The following is a 22,117-nucleotide window of genomic DNA, read 5'->3' as shown; positions in this document are numbered from 1 at the left end:
AAACTTATAAAGGTACTCTGAGCCTGTGTAACACAGCTTTCTAGGTTATTTCAGTACTTCAAAAGACTCAGCTAGGTGCACCGGGGATATGCACAGATTTCCAACTTTTCAGTATAACTGGACTGTAATTAGCCGTGCTTATTAATAGACAAAGGAAGCAGCCCCAGAAAAAGAGTGTAAACAGAGGTTTTGGCCAACATCTGACACCAGTGAAATAAGACTGGTAGCATTGTACTGACATGGAGAAGGTAAGAACAGCAGGAGTAATCTGAACTTCAAATATTATAATTAAATAAACAAAATTAAATATAACCTGACAGTTTGCTGTCAACTGGTGGACCCCTTCAATTATTCAGCTTACTGAAAATATCTGAAATACCTTTGTCAAATAACATGTGAAATGTGCAGGAAAAAAAGGAAAGAACAATGTGCAGGGGAAAATTGCTGTCAGAGTCTGGGGAGCTGTGGGTTCCCTGGGGGCCATGACTGGGGCCAGGACTCTCCATGGGGGTTGGCAAGGCAGGGCCTGGCAGCCTGTGCTGTCCCACCACCTCAGCCAGGAGCAGGACAGCCGGGAGGGTACTGGGGGCAGCCTCAGCTACAGGCATTGGACTGGGGATGGAGATGGGGATGGATGAGACAGGACATCAGCCCACAGGTTGGGCCCGGCCCAGGTCCCACAGCCAGTCCCAGCCCAGTTGCAAGGCAATGGGGCGGTGATTCAGGCAGGGACCAAGCTCTTGGGCTGCAGCTGATGTCGTGTCTCAGGGCTGGGGTGGCCTGGCCACTGCCTCCCATAGCACTGCTGGGGGCTCTTCCCTTGGCCCAGTGGGATGGGAACTCCCTTGGCTGTGCTGATGCTGAGCTGATCCCCAGCACTTGCAACAAAATCCCATTGCGGGGATGGGTTTAGGGTCTCAACATTTTCTACAGAGCTATTTTAAACAGAGGAAGGCGTAAGCAGATCTAGATTGTGTATGCAATGATGTGCTACATTTGAGGAACTCGCGAGTGTCCCCTCTAATGCTATCCCGCAGTCTATTCCACTTCCTCCTCATTTTAATTGCTACACTTGTGTTTCAAGGGCAGGCTGTATTTCATGTATGCCCATGAGAGGCAGATCAGCCATACTTCCTCATCCTGCAGGTACCACTGGATCGCAGAAGGTCAGCAGAAGGCACGACAACAGCCAGCTGGAAGGCCAATCTGCTAGTTGCAAATGCTTCTGGTTCAGGAAGTGGTATTTCTTCACTGGGCATTGTGTTCCGGGCCAATCTGAGATGTTAATGATACGCTGTACAGTGCTGTGCCGGACGTGCTCTGGCAAATGTGTTTGGCCAGCGTGGTGAGGAAGTGCTTGCAGAAACTGCTTCTAGCAGGCTGGCGAAATCTCTCATCTTGCACAAACTACTCTTACTTTGAACTTCAGAGTTTAATCTGAATGTTTCAACCTCTTTCTAATTATGTAGGTGCCGGTTATTGCCCTTCTATTGAGCCTGCCAGTTTCCAGGTGTTTCCTTAAAAAAAAAATACAGTAAAAGATATAGGGTATCGATATTAGGTTTCAGACATGTCTTATTCCTGGACCATTTCTACCACGGGCTTGAGTGCAAAAGAAGCAGAGCTAATAACCATGAGAGCTCAGTGAAGCATGGAAGCCGCATCGACTCTTCTCCACCCTTTTTTCTCTCACAGTTTCACTCAGCAAAGATTTATCTTAATATATTCACTTTGAGGTAGTATCAGACATGTCAAAATGTGAAGGGAGTAACTGAAGTTTAGTTTTTTAACATTTTAGTCTTACAATCCCAAAAGATTTATGATAATTTACTACAGTGAAGGATGTGGCCATGGCAGGGGAGGGGAGCTACCAAAGCATGCTCATTCGTTGCCTTTTCCCTTCTGAAATCTGCTCCTGCTTTCTCCAGCACATAGTTTTGCAATGACTTTTTTTTGTGTGGTTCTGTGTTTTGGACAGTACCCAGATTTAGTTTCTGCAAAGATCAGCTGGTTGCTGGGGCTGTGCAAACACGCTGGTTGCTAGGTGGGGTCTCCGGCACAGCGCTATAAAAGCATTGCGAGCCTTCTGCTCTTTTACTCCTGACTGTGCTGCCCTGAAAAGTAGTATTTGTGAGGAAAAAGGTAGGTTTTTGTAGTTTGCTGCTCTCTGTAGACCTGACAGCCTTTAAGAATTGTATACTAAATTTGTCAAGTGAGCTGGTGCAATTTTCTGTGAGTTGGATTTGCTGGCATGAGAAAAGATGGCTGTGGGCAGGAGAAATTCTTTAAGTTTTGAAATGTTTCATGTGCATGGAAGGGCTTGGACAATTAGTGCTTTTATTTAATGCATGTAAGGAATTGGAAAAAAAAAGCTTTAAAGTTTAAAAGCAAACTTATTTGGAGCTGACTGTTTCCTGTGCTTTCTCTTTGTCTTTGTAGTAGGCTGCTGTAGAAATCTGCAGTAAAACTGGAGTTGCTAGAAAACTAATGTGCTTTGTATGGAAACCTAAAAAAAGAAACAACTGTTATTACTTCAACAACAGTTTGCTGCTTTGGGACTGTAGAGGGATTTTTGCTCATGAAAGTTATGAAACTGCAGCTGAGCAAACTTTTAGAAACATAAGAACAAAACCCTGGTTTTGTGAATAAGAACTTAGACAAAGCCATATAAGCAAGGGCTGTGTCATCTGGGTTTTGTTCTGCTAAAATTTTCTACCGAATTTTCCAAGGAAGAGGTTGTTTTTCTCTCCCATGTTTTCATTCGTATTGAGTAGACTTTCCCACTGTAAAAAAAATTATTGTGTTAGATCTACTGCCTGTTTTTCTGGTAGGGTGTAATGACCTTTATTTACATCAAGATCTTGGTAACTAGTATTGGACAGTAACCAGAGATGATGTAAGTAATACAGGTCATGATATGGTTAAATAATCAAGGAGAAATGATGGTGTTTGACACAGACTGTAGTGTAAAAGTCTAGTTTGTGTCTTTAAATATTTTCAATAAATGTTGAGTATTTTCTTAAAACTTTTAAAAATTTTCATATAACCAGTTCAAAGGTGCTTTTTTCTGTGGACTGGGAGTCAGAGAGAAAGTAACATTGCAGTAATTCTTGTGAAACAACTCTTAGGGCTTTCAGTCTGGATTTCTGTTTGATTTGTCATTGCAGTTGCAGTGTTGATCATTCTAAGTGTAATGATAAAATGCAGAAAAAACACAATATTTTTCAGATTGGGAAATTTTAAGTTCTTGATCCACTTTCCTTTTAAATGGGTCTCCTACACATTCCAGTTTGGGAAGTGGGACACATGGCCTGGACAATATTTTATTAAACAAAGTAACTCTCAAATAGGTATTTGGTATGGAGTAACCAGAAAGAAATGTCTCACTTTTCTACAGTACCTTCTGTTTGCACCGCTCTGTAGGTAAATATGTTTTTTCATCTTCCTGTTCATAGACTTTGTCCTGAGCGCTGAAGTAAGGGAAAGTATATGGCAGAAAGCCATCAATTCTTCCAGCCCTTTTTGTACTAAATTAAAATGATATTTTGACTGAATTTATCCCTCCTGGATCTAGGTATTGTTTACATGAGCTGTTTGCATTGTAGAGTGGCATTAGTGAAAGCATTGGGAAAGACTTCAACTCTGTCAGGGGCTGGCTGTCTTCCTAGATTCCAATCTTCTTTTTCTTATTAGCCATAGTTTCTTGCAAAGCAGGCAAACAGTTTTATGTATAAGGTGGTTTCTTAACTTTCTGAGCCAATTGAATCTGAGTAAGGTCTTTAGCCCCTCTCAAGAGCCATTACCTACTTTGACTTCTATAAAAATTACGTTATTTTTTTGCTAGATGGAAATAGATGGATCTGTCTCTTTATTTAAAAAGGAGGGAAAAAAAGGCTTAGTTTTAAGGCACAGAGTTCTTTTACTGTATCTCTAATTTAAATTAGGATAGACATAAACGTTTAGGGGCTTAAAAAACCCAATTTAGTGTAGGCTAGCAGCCTTCTGCTCTAGTCATGCCCAAGAGCAGCAAAACCTCTAGAGCTAGGTGTGAGGGGTGGGGGTGGGAACAGGCAGAGGAAATGAAGATGTGAGCAGTTCTCCCCGGGGGCCAGCTCTACCAGCTTTAACCTGAGAAGTGTTTCTCTGTCAACCAAAATGGAGTTTTGATCCTATCTCTTCTCATACCTGGTGCTATGAGACTGAATCTTGTTTCTTAGTTTTAAACGATTATACACTCTGTGAATCTATTAGTCGACATACATATCTGTACGTGTCACTGTTGGTGACGCAGTGCACCTCCTATGGAGACTTTAAAATGTTTTCATCCTGCTGCATATGGCCTTTATGTGTGCTGCTATAAAATGCAGCAGAACTTTAGATAGTATAGCACTTCATCTGGCCTCATATACTTCTGTCAATACAAGAAAGGTACAGGAGGCACTGTAACGGCTGGATAAAACACTGGCTTTAATAGCAACGTAAGTACACTTTCCTGATCCTCAATAGATGGCACGTGCATAAGAGTTGATCCTTACAATTTACACAATATTCTGACCATTTTTCACCCAGATGAAACCTACTGTTACAAATAAATACAGATTCAGAATCAGTTTCAGTTTTTCTAGCAGCACAGGCAGAGCTGAATTTTGTGCCCTCAGGGCTGAGGGAAGGCACAAAAACAAGAGTTTTCTGAGGAAGAGGGAGTGTGGCTCCTGCATTGGAGAAGGGAGGGAAGGGTGCAGCTGGGCTGGAGGGCTGGAGGACGGCTGTGGGAAGTAGCTGAGGCTTTGTTGGCAGCTGAGCGTGCAAGTAAATTTTGCAGTTTTGCTATGAGGGAAGGAAGCAGCTGGGCTGCAGCTACACTGATTGGGCCTAGTTATGTCTCTTTAAATGACTGCTCTTTGCCCTTCCTGTAGGACGTAGGGCATAAGTAAGGCAAGTGTGTTTGCAGCATAAGCAACATCATTTTTTATACTCGTATATATGATCTACATTATATTATCTATACCCCAAGACCGTGAATAGCATCTTGTCTTTTCACACTAGATTCAAAGACACTTTAATTTACCCAGCAACATTATCTTTAGTTTATTGTTCATATGTATGCTTTAAAACCAAGCCTTCCCTAGAGTTTGCTGTGGAGGTGTGTTTTTCAAAAAAAAAGCTATTTTGAGCAGACCAAAAACACTTTATTTGATAAAACATTAATTTCTGGTCTTTGTTTCCCCACTGCTTCTATTAGCAAACAGAATATTCCTCACACCAAAGTTGTTATGAAGCAACCTATTCATTGTTTTTGGGTGTTCAATGTCAAATTACTTCACTGTTTGTCTTTTTTTCCCATCTGCATGGTATCTAATGGAAAAGCTGGACTGATTTTCATTTTGAGTGGTAAAAAGCAAAAATTACTTTTCTTCCCTTCTTAAATGGGTAATGCTCTATTCTTTTATTGAAATTGGAGAAAATATGTAAGAAATAAGGAATAGTGTGAGTTAAACTGTCTGATTTTACTCATTTTCCTTAGGAAGGAGCTAGTCGAAGAAATTACATGAGAGTATGTTTAACAAGGGAATATTTGTCTTAACGTAACACACAAAAGCTCCAGCCTCAGTAAAAAATCAGACAAGAATACTTGTTTACAGCTGAATTTGAACAGAATCAAATATTTGGTAAGCTGAATGGGCATAGCTGATACCTTAACTAATGGGGAAAGACAAACTTTAATTTGATTTTGGTAACTTCCCTTTCTAAGTCAGTGATAATGCTTAGGTGTTGCCGTAATCAATAAGCAAATAATCCAACTAGTTTACTGTTCTATTTCTAATCTAAAACTTCTGCAAGTAGCTAAGAGTGTAGGGGTGAGCAGGCAATTATGGGGCATTGCGTCACCCGCCAAACATAAACAAAAGTTATCTGCTTCTAATGGCACAGACCAATTATTACTTGGGAAACTAACCCATGCATATCATAGTTCAAGAGAAGGGATTTTGAGAGTGGGAAACCTTGAGTTGCACTGGTGCTGAAAACGATGAAAAATTGTTTGTAACTTGATGCATCTCTTCCCAGAAACTCTGTCAACATGGCTATGGTATCAGAATTTCTGAAACAGGCATGGTTCATGGAAAATCAGGAACAGGAATGTATTGTAAGTATTATCACCTTTTGAGAGCTTCATGCTTATTTTCAAATACTTTTAAAAGTGGTTTAAAGGCACACGCCACAGAATGTCTTTCAAATACTCAAAGGGAGGAAAACCAATGGCAAAACTCTAGCTCATTAGAACTGAAATGCAATTTTATTTCAGCATATAATCTAACATAATCTAATAGACTGGTATATCTGCTATCAGATGAAAAATTACACTTATTTGCACATATCAGTTTAGTTATCAGTTCTTAGGCAGAACTAGTTACTGTAATGAAATTGCAATTCCCAGTGGCCAATCACTGATTCACTCAAGTCATCCTCTTTAAAGTAGTAATCTGATGCACACGTATGTGAACGTGTAAGAACATGTTCAGATGATGTACATGAGAAAAACAGGGACTGTTAGGCTGAGGTATGAAAAGCCACGAGTTGGAGCCCAGGAATGTAAAGGAGGAAGTAAAGTCACTGGTATATGTCCTAGTTTTCATATCATATGTCATGCTTATGGTGGAAAGAGTCACAGTATGTAATAAAACAACTCAGACAATCAGTATGATACTGATTAGAAGGGAAGCTTATGGTGGTGGTAAGTCAAGCACTAGGATGACATGGAGAGTCTTTGTGATAATGCAGTTGATCAAGATACTGAAACGACTGTCAGCAAAGGTAAAGCGTCACACTGTGAAATCATAGGAGATCCAGACAGAAATGTCATCTTGAAAAAATTTGAATGTAGAGGGGAAATTTCAGTAAATAAAGTTTTCTGCTTTAGACCTTTGTGGATTTTGTAATTTTGACTCCATAACATTTTGTGAATAAACCTTTGCCTCCACCATCCCTTGCGCTCCCAGGGTCCTGAGTCATTCTGGTTGTGTTGGTTGGAGACAATTTTTTATTCCTTGTAGACAAGTTTGTCGTGGAAACCAGTATACAAAGACTAACCTGGTGTGCCTGGGAAACGGGCAGCAAACCAGTCTCATTCCTCTGTTGGCTTATCACACAAGTCACAGTGATTTTTTCAAAAGTATGCAAGACACTTCTTTAAGTATGCAGTCCCTCTGCTCTCATACAACTCCTAGTGATATAATTGTGTAGGGAGTTGAATATTTAATTGTCAGACATTAGAAGTGTACAAAATTCAATACAGAATGCTGTATATAAAACATGTATCCATAAGAACTTGCCTTTAGTTCAAGACAATAGTCTTGTACTATTTAACTTCAGTGGCAGAGGATTTAAAAAACTTAAAATAGTGAGTTGTTGAAACAGGACAAGGAGTATAGGTGATTCTTAAAGTTCAGCTAAACTACTGTTGTTTTTTTTTTTTTTTAATAAAAAATCTCACCATATATCATGCCAAGGAGAATTTTATCTAAATATTTCATCCAAAAATCTTGGGACATTTTATAGCTTCTATAAAAGACAATAATGAGTATGGCATCGGTTAGGTAGTGCTGTTGGGTTATAGGCCCTATCATTAACTTAATTTGTCATGTTGCTGACTTAGGGCAAGCCGTGTAATCTGTCACGTAGTGGAATTCGTCATCCCTAGTTATTCCCAGAGCACTTTAGACGTTGACTAGGGAGTGCCCATCTAGGAGTGGATTCACCAAAGGCAGCCAGTAGATAATGCCTGTGAAGAAGATGTGGCTTACGTCTCAAGCTTCAAAGTTGGGTAACAGTTCTCCACTTCCTCATAAGATTAGACTTGAACTCTTCTCCGAGATCTTGTGTGCGAGAAGCGCTTGTAGCCTTAGGTATAAGTCAGCTGAGAAGTCACATAATGTGATGCACAATTTTTGTAAGCTGAGCAAGGCAATTAGTAGTACTTTACTGGCAGTGCCTGTAGGATCTAATTGTGGTTTTAGAGCCTTTAAAATTTGGACATAATTGCCTAACGTGACAGTTAAGTGTTTTTCTGTGGAATCGAACTTACTCTGAGAAATAGGTCTTCAGGTGCCTAAAACAATATATGAAGTACTTTCAGTTTAATATAAGAGGTGTGAAAGGAATAGATCCAATGCATATCCATTACTGAGTCTGTTTAATTCTCTGTAGTTACAAAACTGTGTATGTTCCTTGATAGTCCTGTAATAGGCAATCCCAAATACATGGTTTATTTAGGCATCTAAAACTGCTTCTCTGAAAAAATATAATTTGTAATGAGCAATTATTATTTTTTAAATTTTATTTTATTTTCCTCTGCAGAAAAGTTCAAAAGGTGGCCCTGGAGTACAGTCGTACCCTAACTTCAATCCATCAGCTGATGCTGTTGCTTTGGACAAAGCTATTACTGTAAAGGGTAAGAGGAGTAAATATTTAATCTGCTACATTTGGACTCTTCCTTAGGAAATTTTGAGAAGAGCACTGAATAAAATATCAGAGTGAGAGGCAATGGCAAGCAGGAGAGGGTGCCTCTGCTTTTAAAAGCTTAGCAATACATTAAATTATGCCACTTGGTAAAGATTCTCAACTCTTTGATATCCTGATGTTACATTACAATTTCAGACCTTAATGCTACATTAAAGTTCTTGAATATGTTGAAGGAAAGGTTGTAAAAAATTAATTTCTAGAGAATAAAAAAATATTATTACATACCATACTAATACTTTTTGATTTGATTTCCATAAAATCCCTACAAGAGGCAGTGGATATGCTGATAAGGTAGTGTATGCTTCTATTGCACATCTCTCTTTTAATGAAATCCACATTTGGCACTTTGCCTATACTTTGAAGCCCTTTTCAATTTGTCTTACTGCACTTTGCCTGTACTTTGAAGCCCTTTTCAATTTGTCTTACTGAGGTTAAATGAGTATGCTGTCTAATGCTTTTTTTTAAAGTTATTCTGTAGTAGAAGTTCTGCACTCAGAACACTTTAAGACTTTCTATATGAAATTGTAGAAAGAAGTTTCTGTGTTCTATGGGAACCTATTTATTGGGTTTCTTCAGTATATGGCTAATTGTAAGTCAGTAGATGATTACAGTTTTTCCTTTAGTTAAACTTCAATGTGTCTAGAAATCAAAATATGACATAAAGCAAATAATAAAATGTAAAAATTATTTGGCTAAATGACGTACTAGAGACCACTATAATATTTCCAATATATTAGACACATTGTTGTTTGGTGACTCATAGGTGTGGATGAAGCCACCATCATTGACCTCTTGACTAAAAGAACAAATGCTCAGCGTCAGCAGATCAAAGCTGCCTATCAGCAGGCTAAAGGAAAGGTAAAGTATATTCAAGCCAAGCTTAAATTTACACCCAGAATATCAGTGTTGCTTCTGGTACATATAGCTTTACCTTCATAAAACAAAAAGCTAGTCTTCTGGCTTCTGTAGTTTGTGAAAACTATGACAGAATTCTAATACCCTGCAACTATATTGCCAGTGCTGATCCTTTGAATATGGCAGCCACTAATTTGAAATAAAAAGAAAAATTTTGAAGTTCTGACTTTCCGTTTTTTTGAATGCCCTAGAGATCCTTTAAGTCACGACATCACTGGGAATGCAGAGATTTCACTGCTGCCTGGGAGATAGTCTGCTGAGAGAAAGGGAGATATGGGGAAGGGGACCTGGAGGCATCTCTCTGAATATTTAAGTTCAGATAGAATACTAAGTATCATAGAAAAGTTGTAGGACCATAATGCTGTTCCACAACTATACCAACACTGGTATGGGGATGGGTGTACAGGAGGCAGTGTTCTTCTACCTCTGAGTGGTAAAGCTGATAGTCCCTGGAACTGAGAAGCTTGGAAATTACTGCATGTTTCTGGAAAAGGTTTAACTGTAACAAATTTTGTCCAGTTGAACCTGTAACTCTAAATTGAAATTACAATTGCGTAGTTGGCATATCAGAGTTACTGGGCGTTTGCTCCTTGGAAAGTGATTCCTTTGAGTTTTTTGCTTTGTAACTCTTAAGGGTAACTTTTAAGGGTCAACTTAGAAAAATAAGTCTAATATCTCATTTTAGCCTAGATTTCCTGTTTCTGTTCAGGAAACCTCACTTGTGGTTTTCACAGCCCTCTCCCTTCTCAGAGGAAGCATCAGCCTTGAATTATATTTTTCTGGTACACCATCAAAACCAGAACAGAACGAACTATGGACATAGTGCTTGCTTCTGAAATAATCTCGTTGGCTCAACCTGACAAAACAGGTTGACCTTCTCACTTTTACAGCCACAGCCTTGACACATACTTGGTGGAGAACAGGGTTGTAACTTTTAATGTAACAGAATAGATTACTGAGCATTGCCAGATAGGAGGCTGAATAAATCAGATTTTGTTTTTTTTTAACTTAAATTTAGGTCAAATTAGAATATAGCTCAAATCTTAACTTCAGGACTTGCAGTTTTGTGTAGGGTGATATTACAGTACGTCCACAGGGTCTCTACCTCAAATTCTGTATCCTTTACACAATAAATGGATGAATTAAAATGTTATCCAAACAACTCAGTCATAATCATAAGAGCAATATAGTATTACCTTCTCTTAAAAAACAAGGAGCCTATTTTGAGTCTTCTTCTGATGCTGTAAATGGGTGAATATGGCTGAACTGCAAAGTGTGAAAGCACTGCTGAACACTTACTGAAAAACCCTGACACTTGGATTAGCATAAAGGTGACAAATTAAGAATTTCAAGTAAGGCTTCGTAATTCTTTCTAGTAGCTACAAGAATGATGTAGACAAAGATTCACCAGAGATCAGACTTCATTTTTGGACTGTAGCTGAACAGCAGCTTTCTACCATTCACTAGTTTAGTGTGTTTCTTATTCTTCCTATTGCAGAGTCTGGAAGAAGCCTTGAAAAAAGTTCTGAAAAGCCACCTGGAAGATGTTGTTGTGGCTCTGCTCAAAACTCCAGCTCAGTTTGATGCTGAAGAATTAAGAGCCGCTATGAAGGTAAGGCAAAAAGTTCTGAGAAAATCTTTCCTAAAGAACATAAATAATTATCAGGACCTGTAAGTGACATTGAACTTGGGTTTCAAAGCTTGTGTATTGTCTTCATTTTAACCCCATTTTGTAAAATAAACCTATACTGGTTATCCAGATTCTGAGAACAAGACCCAGCAATCTCTGCTGAATTTCAGGGTTGGAGGAGATTGAAAACGGTATTTTTCTGTGAGAATGAACTCTTTGTGCCTTCTGAAAACTGCTTGCTGATGTAGTGTTGGAAAGCCATAGCATTTACATACGTGTTTACGTAAGAGAAAGCAAAAAAGACAAGGGTGTATTTTTCTTCATAAATTTTACGTACCTATCCTTTATGTGCACTGCTTGGTCCCTTTGGTGCTTCTCTTGGGTTCCAATAGTATTAGATGTAATAAAAATTAATTCCAAAAGAGCTGAAATAACAATATCCTATGGAAGAACAATGTTCTTCATTTTTCTTTCTTGTTCCATGTGGGGCCTTCGAAGTCAAGTCCATGATTTTTGTCTTATTTCTGGTCTTCTAAATTTTAAGTTTGTTGTAACAAACAACATTTCTAAAAATTCAACCATTTTTATCAGGGGCTTGGAACAGATGAAGATACTTTAATCGAGATTCTGGCCTCAAGAAACAACAGAGAGATCAGAGAAGCCGGCAGATACTACAAAGAAGGTAATTCGGAGTAAGAAACAAGTATTAATGGTATAACTCTATAGCAGACACATTGCAGTCTTGCCCCACTTCTCAATAAGAGAAGTTGAGATGACATTGTAGGAGGCAAGTGAAGCTTCACATAAGATTGGAAGATTTGTAAGTGAGGGAGGTCGTACTGACTTTTTCTAACTTACAGAGATCCCAATACAAAAGGAAAAGGCACATTATCACCACCAGAACTGCAGATGCCTCATGGAATGGGCTGTGCGTTTAGATGCTTTCTAGGATGCAAACAAAACTCAGCTGCTTTTCTTCTCTTGTAACTAAACATTGCTGACCTCTTAAGATCTCAGTAGGCTTGAAAAAGAACTTACTGAGTTAGCGACACAGATAACAATAGTAGTAGGAGCAACCAGTGAACTAAAGGGGGACAATCTTTGAAGACATAACTAAAACATAATGCGGTATCTCTCATATATGTAGAGTTTACTGCGGTCAGTATTGTCTGTCTAAATAATGGTTTCTGAGAGTACGGGCTGACTTTTCCATGAGATTTCCATTCAAATAGTCTCAGTTAGAAGTCGAATTAATACGTTGATTTTTTGGAAGAGTTTTGTGATTGAGTTAAGTGCCGATAAGAAATAAGAATGAAAGACAAATGGCTCAGAAAAAGTTTCAAGCTTTTTTTTGTACTTCACAAGCAAGAGCCCAAGACAACGCCACCCACAAGACCTTAGAGAAGGACCGTTTCAGCAGATTTTTGGTTTAGCGTCCAATTTCACAGCACGTCTCAGAGATTAGAGGACATGTTACAAATATACCCCTTCTCTTGAAGCTAAATGAAAGTAAGAAAATTGCATTTCTAGTGGGCATATTTAAGTGGGAAATTAAGAAACGGCTGAAAAAAGTCATAGAATCATAGAATGGTTTGAGTTGGAGGGGACCTTTAAAGATTATCTAGTCAACCTAGTTGATAACTTTAAAACAAACTACAAATCATTTTTCTTTTGATTTCAGTGCTGAAGAGAGATCTGACACAAGACATTATATCTGACACATCTGGAGACTTTCAGAAGGCTTTGGTTGCTCTAGCCAAGGTATGATGTGCTTAAGCATTTTGAGTGACATTACCCATACTAAAAAATGGATGTTGTCAAGACTATTTTAGAGAGACATACAATAAATAAGGATTTAAGGTAATATTTATTGATTTGCATTATTTTTTATTTACCTATCTTAGACCATATGAAATTGTTCTTAAGCAAGCTATAATGAGATTTTATCTCAAACGCATTTTAAAGAACAATGATGTTTTTTATTGTTTATCGTGTTTCTTATTGTTTATGGTTTATGCTTTTAAGACTTTTTTGTGGTAACTGTAAGCACTTGAAAAAGCAACAGGAATAATGTCATGTCAATTGACTAGAAATACAAAAAGAAGAAATGCTTACAATTAGAGAAAAAAGATGTTTTTAATAGTTAGATAATGGGACAGGGGCAGGGAGCTAACAAGTGGACGAAGTGTTTTGTGAATTTATGTTCAAAAGCAGATGAGTTTAAACACTGGAGCTGCCCAATAAAAAGACCCTTTTAAAATGTATAAATATTTGATTCCGTGATTGTAGAGTACATGTATATGAAGCTTGTACATGCACATGGGATTATGTTTTGATATATCTGTACATCATTTGGATTTTCAGTTTTTGTTTTCAAATCAACTTGAAAGGAGTCTATTGAATGGTTATCAGGGAGCAAATCACAGCTTTCAAGCCTGTAACATCGCATTAAGAAACAATACTTCCAGTGGATTGTATTGTAGGACTTCAGAAATAAGTTGCTGATGGCCTTAGAAATGTGAGCTCTGATTGATTAACAAATATAACAGCTTTATTCATAGAATGATTGACTTAACTGTATCTATCTGCAATTATATATGAAGTTATGTATGAGAATAGTAGGGCAGCATTCTAAAACGTTGAGTTGTGGTGAACTGAATGATTGTGAGTACCAGTGAAATTTTATTTATTTATTTACGTAGGCTGATCGATGCGAAGATTCTCATGTGAATGATGAGCTTGCTGACAATGATGCCAGGGTAAGATCATAGGTGACGTTCTGCAGAGCTTCTTCATCCAAGTTACTTGAGATTACAAACTCTGGCTGCAAATGTTCTACTTGAATTTTGTGCATTGCAGACCTAACAGAGATTTATATGTTATGCAGCAATCTTTTCTGAGGGGTTACTATTTTACAAAGTTCATGTAAGCTTTGCTATGTGATGGAATTTAAATCTTCACCCTACTATCTAGCTTCAGAAACATTTCTGCAAGACCTCGTCCAGTTCCTGTAATGCATGCAGACCATTTGAAGTAGAGGTCAACAACAGGAGAAATTAGACATTATCTTCCTTCTATTTATAACGTATTTCTTGAATTGAGGGACAAGGATGTGCTCAAGTATGTGCAGAACCAGCTACCATACCTTGACCAGTTTGAACTGTGCAGTATGTTAGCTATAGCTATTGCTTTACAGTAATGAATCTTTCAAGATTATGGGGCAAACCTCACAGTCATTTCATGAATAATTCTAAAATAAGCAGCTGACCTTTCTTCTGCCATTAGTGTGACTATTTTTGTTAAAATCTTGGTAAACCTTATCAGTCTTTCCTGAGTTTTCATTTATATAATCTCACATCATTGTTAAAATTTAAATGTAGATTGACTGGACATTGATTTTTAAAAATCCAACCGAGAAAAAGCCATTGAGCAATACTGCTTTTATTACTGCTACATAAAGTGTTTAGTTTTGTCATCACCCTAGATATGAAAGGTCAGTAAATTACTACTCTGTCTAAGCTCAGAAGTTCAATACTTTTTCTCCTGGTGCAGAGAGAGAGTTGTTAAATCTTCTTAGCTGCTGTGTGGAGGTCTTTAATTATTATTTCTGGAGAGGTTTGAGGAGGTGAGGAAAATGAAGGAGACTGATTTGGTTCTTACTTTACATTAAAGTTACTCCTGGAAAGACAAGGAGTACTTGGTGCGTAGCTGGTCTTTCACATTTGTCCAGTTAATACTAGAGACAATTTTGTCTGAAGAAAGCTTGCCAGTCCAAAAGTCCCATGCACACTGTAAGCATATGGTGATATATGAAAAATATCTTCATTCAAGAATGTAATAGACTCAGGAGAGCAAGATGGTGATCGTAAAATGTCTGAAAATATGTTTTGAAGCTGCCTAGTGTTCTCTAGGTACTACTATGACATAAGTGAAGTATGAAGTATTACTTGATAGAGCTAGAGTTAGTTTGAGGTTGTGTAGAGTTTTGTTATGGATTGTGTCAAGGGCTAGAGTCCATTTCTGACAAGCAATGGCCTACCTTTGGCTGGTAGCCTCAGAAGTACAGTATTTCTGTTTGGGTTTTATTATACTGATGTTAACTTGGCTACTTTCTTTTCTTTATGACAGGCCTTGTATGAAGCAGGAGAGAAAAGGAAAGGAACAGATATTAATGTGTTTGTTACTGTTCTTACTGCAAGGAGCCACCCACATCTCCGAAGGGGTAGGTTGGATGAAACTTTGTGCTTCACAGGAATTGTATTTTGAACATGGCCTGCTCATAAACTCAGAGAAGTTATAGATTATCAAGACGTGACTCTGCTACAGAGGTCTTTGTAATTGGACATATGCTTGCTGACTAAGGGTGCGGTTGGCAGCTTGGCTGTTCTTTCCATACTAGTGATGAGCAATATTATTTAGGTTGTTAACAAAACTATTACCATGAAGTCCTGCATGGCCAGTGATCACAAGGCCAAGGGATCAGTGTGGCAGGAGTTCTGAATGCTCTCCAACATGGTCTTGCTCTTCAGCCAGTTTGCCCTGGGTAGAGGGATATCACCTAATGTCACAGGCTCCAGTGGAGTCATTGGACCACCTCTATCCCTACCAGTGGGAACATGAACCCTACCATCCTAACAAAGTCCCATTCCTCATGCTGACTCCACCAGTCCATTCAGTAAAACTGGTCTTTACACTGTGCTGGCTGAAGAAAATTAGAAATATGGCCTACAATCAGTCATCTGTGTGCGCTGCTGCAGCAGTGAGGGCAGAATAAGGCAGAGGCAATGCAGGAAGAATATTGTATTTTCATCATTATTCACTGAGTTTTCTTCCCTTATTTAGTCTTTCAGAAGTACACCAAATACAGCAAGCATGACATGAACAAGGTACTGGATTTGGAGCTGAAAGGTGATATTGAGAACTGCCTGACTGCCCTTGGTAAGTGGTTCTGCAGATTGTAACCTAGGATATATACTGACTGTATGAAAACCTACTTTTTACTTCTGTCACACTTGATCTGATAGGAGGCCATTCAGGGCTTACCCTGCTTCACTGAAAATCTTGCTAAATAGTCCGAACATAGTGATTTAATTGAGTTATTTAAAGTGAGTTAAAGTTGATGGATGAGTAGAAATACCTCTCCTGATATGCAGAAAAGTCTTTTAAGGAGAACAGATGTGTTGTCAACATAGGAAGATCTTTACAGGAAATCAATATACCAAAAAAGCTGTCAGAAAAGGGACAATATGTATCAAAAGTCTGATAATTTTGAACCTGTCTTCAAAGAAACAAAACCAAACCCACTCTTCTCTAAATTTTGTTTTTCATAGATATTTATAACAAATGATTATCAAAAATATAACAGACTTCCTTCTGCAGTTTTATTCAAGAAAATATTCTCATAAGGTTTGTGATAAAGGTGTATATTAAGACTCTCAACATTACTGTCCCTCATGAAAAATAAGGTGAGGCAGTGCCTCACTTAAATCACTCTTAAAAGTGGACCAGGGATGAAATCAGAAGCCAGACACCCATTTTCATTCTCAGCTTTTGTATCACAGTCAAGTGTACTTTGGCTAAAAGAATGAGACCCATCAGATCTGTCTTAATATCAGAAGTGAAGGGCAAATACTTAGTATAACTTCATTTACAAAGCATCAGATCATAACCTCTAGCTCTGCTGTAGAAGACACAAATGCTGTCATGTTTTTCTTCTTGGGAACTGCAACATCTTCCTTAATTTTGTGGCAGTAAACTAGGGAGCGCAGTCTTGTAATTAATCTCCCCTGACTGAATTGCTTTCTGAACAGACAGAGGAAAGGAACTGCTACTTCTCCTGAATTTTAAAGACAGGTCACAAAGAAGTAAATAAATAGGATATGCTGGTAGGAACACTGAAACTGCTTTTAAAGTGTTTTCTTTCCAAACTTTACCTTTTGTTACTTGTTACATGTGTAACAGATGTGACCTTATCTCATTGTTTCACTACAGTGAAGTGTGCCACAAGCAAGCCAGCTTTCTTTGCTGAAAAACTCCACTTGGCGATGAAGGTAAACTAAAGAAATAACTTCTCTTTGTAAACATAAAGTGCTATGTAAGCTGAAAAATAACAAGCTAGCTAGAGCTCTCTAAGCCCTTTGTGTGACAAAAAAAGGATTTCAGAGGGAAATTCAGTGTGTTTCTCTCTCTCCTGTTCTTTCATTTGAAACCTCTGAGTGTCTTTCCATAGGAGGAGCCATCTGTTTTCTATAGTGTGTTCAGGAAGGCATCTGTCCATCCATACATATATCTTTTACTCTAGACAGTGACAGAAAGCTAATTGGAAATTTTCTAATTCATGAAACCACAAAAATATTAGTGAAATGGTTCAACAAGGCTGAGTGTCGAGTCCTGCACTTGGGGCACAACAACCCCACGCAATGCTACAGGCTTGGGGAAGAGCGGCTGGAAAGCTGCCTGGCGGAAAAGGACCTGGGGGTGTTGGTCGACAGCCAGCTGAATATGAGCCAGCAGTGTGCCCAGGTGGCCAAGAAGGCCAACAGCATCCTGGAGTGTATGAGAAATAATGTGGCCAGCAGGACAATGGAAGTGATCATCACCCTGTACTCGGCACTGGTGAGGCAGCACTTCGAATACTGTGTTCAGTTTTGGGCCCCTCACTACAAGAAAGACATTGAGGTGCTGGAGCAAGTCCAAAGAAGGGCAATGAAGCTGGTGAAGGGTCTAGAGCACAAGTCTTATGAGGAGCGGCTGAGGGAACTGGGGTTGTTTAGCCTGGAGAAAAGGAGGCTCAGGGGATACCTTATCGCTCTCTACAACTACCTGAAAGGAGGTTGTAGCGAGGTGGTGTTGGTCTCTTATACCAGGTGACAAGTGATAGGCTAAGAGCAAATGGCCTCAAGTTGCTCCAGGGGAGGTTTAGACTGGGTATCAGGAAAAATTTCTTCACTGAAAAGGTTATCAAGCATTGGCACAGGCTGCCCAGGGAAGTGGTTGAGTCACCATCCCTGGAGGTATTTAAAAGGCGTGTAGATGTGGTGCTTAGGGACATGGTTTAGTGGTTGACTTGGTAGTGTTAGGTTAATGGTAGAACTGGATGATCTTAAAGGTCCTTTCTAACCAAAACGATTCTATGATTCTATGAAAAGTAAATAGGAAAGCAATTACATATCTGGGCAAGAACCCTGTAGAAACCTAATCTTTGACAAAACATCCCTGGTCCTTCTGACAAATTTGGAACCTGAGTTGAGTGAGACAGCTGGAGATCCTGAAACTGTCTAGTATGCAGGTATTTTCATAACTCCTGTGACTTGATTAGGAGCAGTATGTGAAAAATTGAGTGAATCGTTATGAAAATACAGTTCATAACACTCTTAAAAAAATAATAAAAAAAGGCAGTGAAGTCTAGGTTGTCTCTGGTGCCTAGCAAGGACAGTGAAGGAAATGTCTCTTTTTACGAAATAGCTAAAAGAAATGGGTAAAAAGGAAATCCAGGGATTGAGGTAGCCTGTCAGAAGTGAATTGTGCTCATGGGGAACAGAAGTGGGATATGAGAGGACCCTCTCATGAGAGATGTTAAAGGAATAGGATGTGGGCTCTGTACACCTACAAAGATGTCTGATGGATTAACACACAGAACGTTGATTTAAGATGTTTCAATGACGTTAGTAGCCTCTTTCTTTTTTTCTTTTAACAGGGCTTTGGGACACGGCACAAAGAGCTCATCAGAATCATAGTTTCACGCCATGAAGTGGATATGAATGAGGTCAAAGGCTATTACAAGAGGCTGTATGGCATCTCTCTCCGCCAAGCCATTATGGTATGTTTTCTCTCAGGTGGCATATGAAATGCAGAACAACCAAATAATTTGAAAGTTCAGTAAGGATTTGTTAACTCTTCTGCTCCTCAGTCACCAGTTCATCCTGAGTAGCTCATTGTAGAGAAATAATGCATGCTCCCAATGATCCACATGCTGGTAGAATTAATTCGTTTTCTAGGCCAATGTTTTTGTCACAGAAGCTACAGCAATTTGTTACTAGTGGGACATGTCTTAGGATATCATCTTACAGTAGAAGCCAAGAGCTGAATGGACACTGCAGTATCCCCAGGTTCCTGTGCTTGGGCAGACATAAGGTACATTGGCAGGAGAGTGAAGGTGATTGCACTGACAGCTCTATGGGAGATATGCAACTGGCTATTGGTTTTTAACATTTGAAGTACTCCTGCAAATGCCTTGTTAACTTGATATTTATTGGGCCTGCTTTCCAGGTGACTTAAGTAAAAATGTCTTCTTAAAGGGGAGAGACTACCCAATGTGTTTTCCAGAAAATTTAAACCAGTGAGGGACCTGAAGAAAGCTAAACATGCAAAGCAGCTTTTTGGAGGCTAGTAGACGACACTAAAAAAAAGTCTTGATTGGAGTAGAAATATACTCCTTATATGTATCAAAATGCCTTTTTGATTTTTATTGGTGTCTGCTACTTTTTCAGTTAGATGCCAAAGATCACTTTTATTCTTCGATCATGATTGTGTGACCTGTAATTTGGTATGTAATTGCATCACCTCATCATGTTCCAAAGTGGTAATTGCATCCAAATGGCCTGAGACACAGATTGGCTACACTAAACAATTCATATGTGTCTGCAACGTATATTCAAATTTGAGAAAACATAGCGCGTAATAATTAGAATTCATACTTAATGCATGTTACAAATTTTTTCCGAGCTGAATAAGTAATTCTATGGTGAATCGAATATCACTGTACTATTTGCCTGTGTTTGAGATAATCCTAGATACTATGTATATAGTGTTTTAATATTAAAGAACATTGAACATCACTGGTCAAGGAAGGCATTTTCACTTTATCTAGAGAAGAAAAGCTTAAGCTCCTGGGTGAATAGAAATCTTCTGTGCTTCTCTTCTTTATTTACGCCATGAGACCTCCCAGGATTTTTATTGGCCTTGTCTACCTCTACTCCACTCTGGAAATGCATGTGTTTATTTCTAGGTCATACGAATAACTTCAGTGAGGGTACTCAGTTCAAGCTCAGTCTGTGGCTAACACGTACATGTTATCAAGTGATTAATTTATTTAGGTGAAAGATTGATGATTGGTACAATTTCAGGAAATGCTTCCTGAAATTTCTTTCACTTGAGACCATTACCCTAACAATTCTGTTTTTTTTCTACTTAAATTGACAGGATGAACTCAAAGGGGATTATGAAAACCTCCTGGTGGCTTTATGTGGAAGTGATGACTAAATTTCATGTTCCTGCAATGCTCTCAAGCCCTGTTGCTCAAGGTCTTTTTACTTGCCTCAGCTGTCTGTATAAAATACAGGCTTTACACAGATAGATTTCTCTGGAATGGTACTTAGTCCATATGTGTTATGTCAAAAACCTGTAACCTGGAATGTATTTTTTCACTATCTTTATTCTGAATGGCATTAATATCTCTTGTTGACATTATTTATCTAAAGCTAAAGAATGCCCCCAAGTTTCTATTTGCTTGATTAATCATGAAAAAAGTAAAGTTTTCATCTATGCAAAGCAAATAAACTTTTAAAAATAAGTTTAACCCTTGTGGAACTTTGTATATTCTTTGTTCCTTTTCTGCATTTAATTTCAAGTTGTTCTGCATACAGTGCATGAGAGAAAAATCAATAAATAACTTAAATAATCAAAAAAGAATGTAGCAATATCACACAGTATAGCTGAGCCTATACCTTTCCATTTCACTTCAACTAGGGTTTATGTATGCTAGATGTAAGAAAAATAACTAAAGGTAGCTTAGTAAAAAATTTAACAACATAAAAAAGCTAATGATATATCTGGCTTGTTCTTTTTCATTTAAACTCCACAGTAAATACACCTGTTACGTTTTGTACATAGGAAAAAAAAAAGAAAAAAAAGAACTGAAAAACCTCTTCGTAGCCCATGTAGGAGTTTTATCTTTTACCTGATGAGTTGTGTAAATTTTTTGTATTATCTCCAAAGTGAAAAAACTAATATCACTACCTCTGCTTTAGACGGAACTTATGTTTGGCATTACCATCCCGATTGTGCTAGATGCTGTACAAATGAGTTATAGCCCTCAGGTGCAGTGGTGGAATTAAGCATTACTTGTTAGTTCTTCATTACATGGAAACACTGCTAGTCTTTGTTATGGTGGTCTCTAGTTACTCATTTGAACATCACCATGCTAAACTGTTGGGAAATCAAAGGTCGTCTTGGCTAATTTGTGTTAAACATTGCAGGCCCTCTTTGCTTCATATTTGTATGGTCTAGGATAACAGAACTATGTGTCTGGAAAAGGAGAAGTCTTATCTTAGAAGAAACATTGGCATTGCTAGATCTGGAGAGAAAATTCCCATGTGTCTTCCACAGGACCAAGTTTTGACCTACCTCAATTATTTTCCAAGATCTATGGTTCCCACCATAGTTTACTTTGTTGGTAATCCTTATTGACCTCATAGGATAGGTGTAAGAGAGATATTCTGACCAAAAAAGTTTACGGGTGTCCAGGACAATGGGGTTAACACATGATAGTTGTCAGTTAACAACAGAAAAACAAACAAGCAGGCATATGCACAGAGGTCATATGCTGAGGGATCAGTTTGATCAAATGACAAGCTTCAGAGAAAACAAAACCGAATCACCTTGCATGTTTTGAGTGTGGCACTAGCAAAAGTTGCGTTTTCCTTAAGAGGCAGATGTCAGGAGAATGAAATTTCCCAGTCCTTTAGTCCATGTAATGATGAGTTGTAAAGGTTGATTGTTGATGGAAGGAAAGTCTAACTGTACTGAATATGAAATGAAGATGGTATCTTGATGCTTTATCAGAACCCCCTTGCTTCCTTTCTCACTAAAGAAAATGCATAGAAGGGAATGATTAGTTGCAGCTGTGGTTTCCTTTTGAACTTGTGGTGATAATCATATATGTTTTGGTTATATGCATATAAATATATATATAAATATATGTGCATATAAAGCATATATGCTTTGCTAACCTCTTTGGCAAGAAAATTCAATGAATGGATTTTGAGGTACTAC

General features: G+C 38.3%; 1 protein-coding gene across 1 annotated transcript; it reads left to right on the top strand.

Annotated features, from left to right (window-relative positions):
- The first annotated feature begins 2,106 nt into the window (after positions 1 to 2,106).
- Positions 2,107 to 20,636, top strand: ANXA1 (annexin A1). The gene is made up of 13 exons (XM_068423033.1): positions 2,107 to 2,142; positions 6,067 to 6,145; positions 8,356 to 8,449; positions 9,284 to 9,378; positions 10,934 to 11,047; positions 11,657 to 11,747; positions 12,747 to 12,826; positions 13,768 to 13,824; positions 15,194 to 15,287; positions 15,908 to 16,003; positions 17,057 to 17,115; positions 18,762 to 18,884; positions 20,267 to 20,636. Exons 2-13 carry the CDS (start codon positions 6,080 to 6,082, stop codon positions 20,324 to 20,326), a joined length of 1,029 nt encoding a protein of 342 aa, XP_068279134.1. The 5' UTR covers positions 2,107 to 2,142; positions 6,067 to 6,079; the 3' UTR covers positions 20,327 to 20,636.
- Positions 20,637 to 22,117: the final 1,481 nt, after the last annotated feature.

Source organism: Nyctibius grandis, chromosome Z (genome assembly GCF_013368605.1).
Source record: "Nyctibius grandis isolate bNycGra1 chromosome Z, bNycGra1.pri, whole genome shotgun sequence".
In the NCBI taxonomy this organism is placed as follows: Eukaryota; Metazoa; Chordata; class Aves; order Nyctibiiformes; family Nyctibiidae; genus Nyctibius; species Nyctibius grandis.
Note: the sequence above shows the minus strand (reverse complement) of the source record. Positions and strands in the feature narration are given on the sequence as shown.

Coding starts and splice junctions, on each gene's coding strand:
- ANXA1 (XM_068423033.1), top strand. CDS start 6,080: ATGGCTATGGTATCAGAATTTCTGAAACAGGCATGGTTCATGGAAAAT. Junction 15,288..15,907: donor CCACCCACATCTCCGAAGGG/GTAGGTTGGATG, acceptor TCCCTTATTTAG/TCTTTCAGAAGTACACCAAA. Junction 17,116..18,761: donor AACTCCACTTGGCGATGAAG/GTAAACTAAAGA, acceptor TTCTTTTAACAG/GGCTTTGGGACACGGCACAA.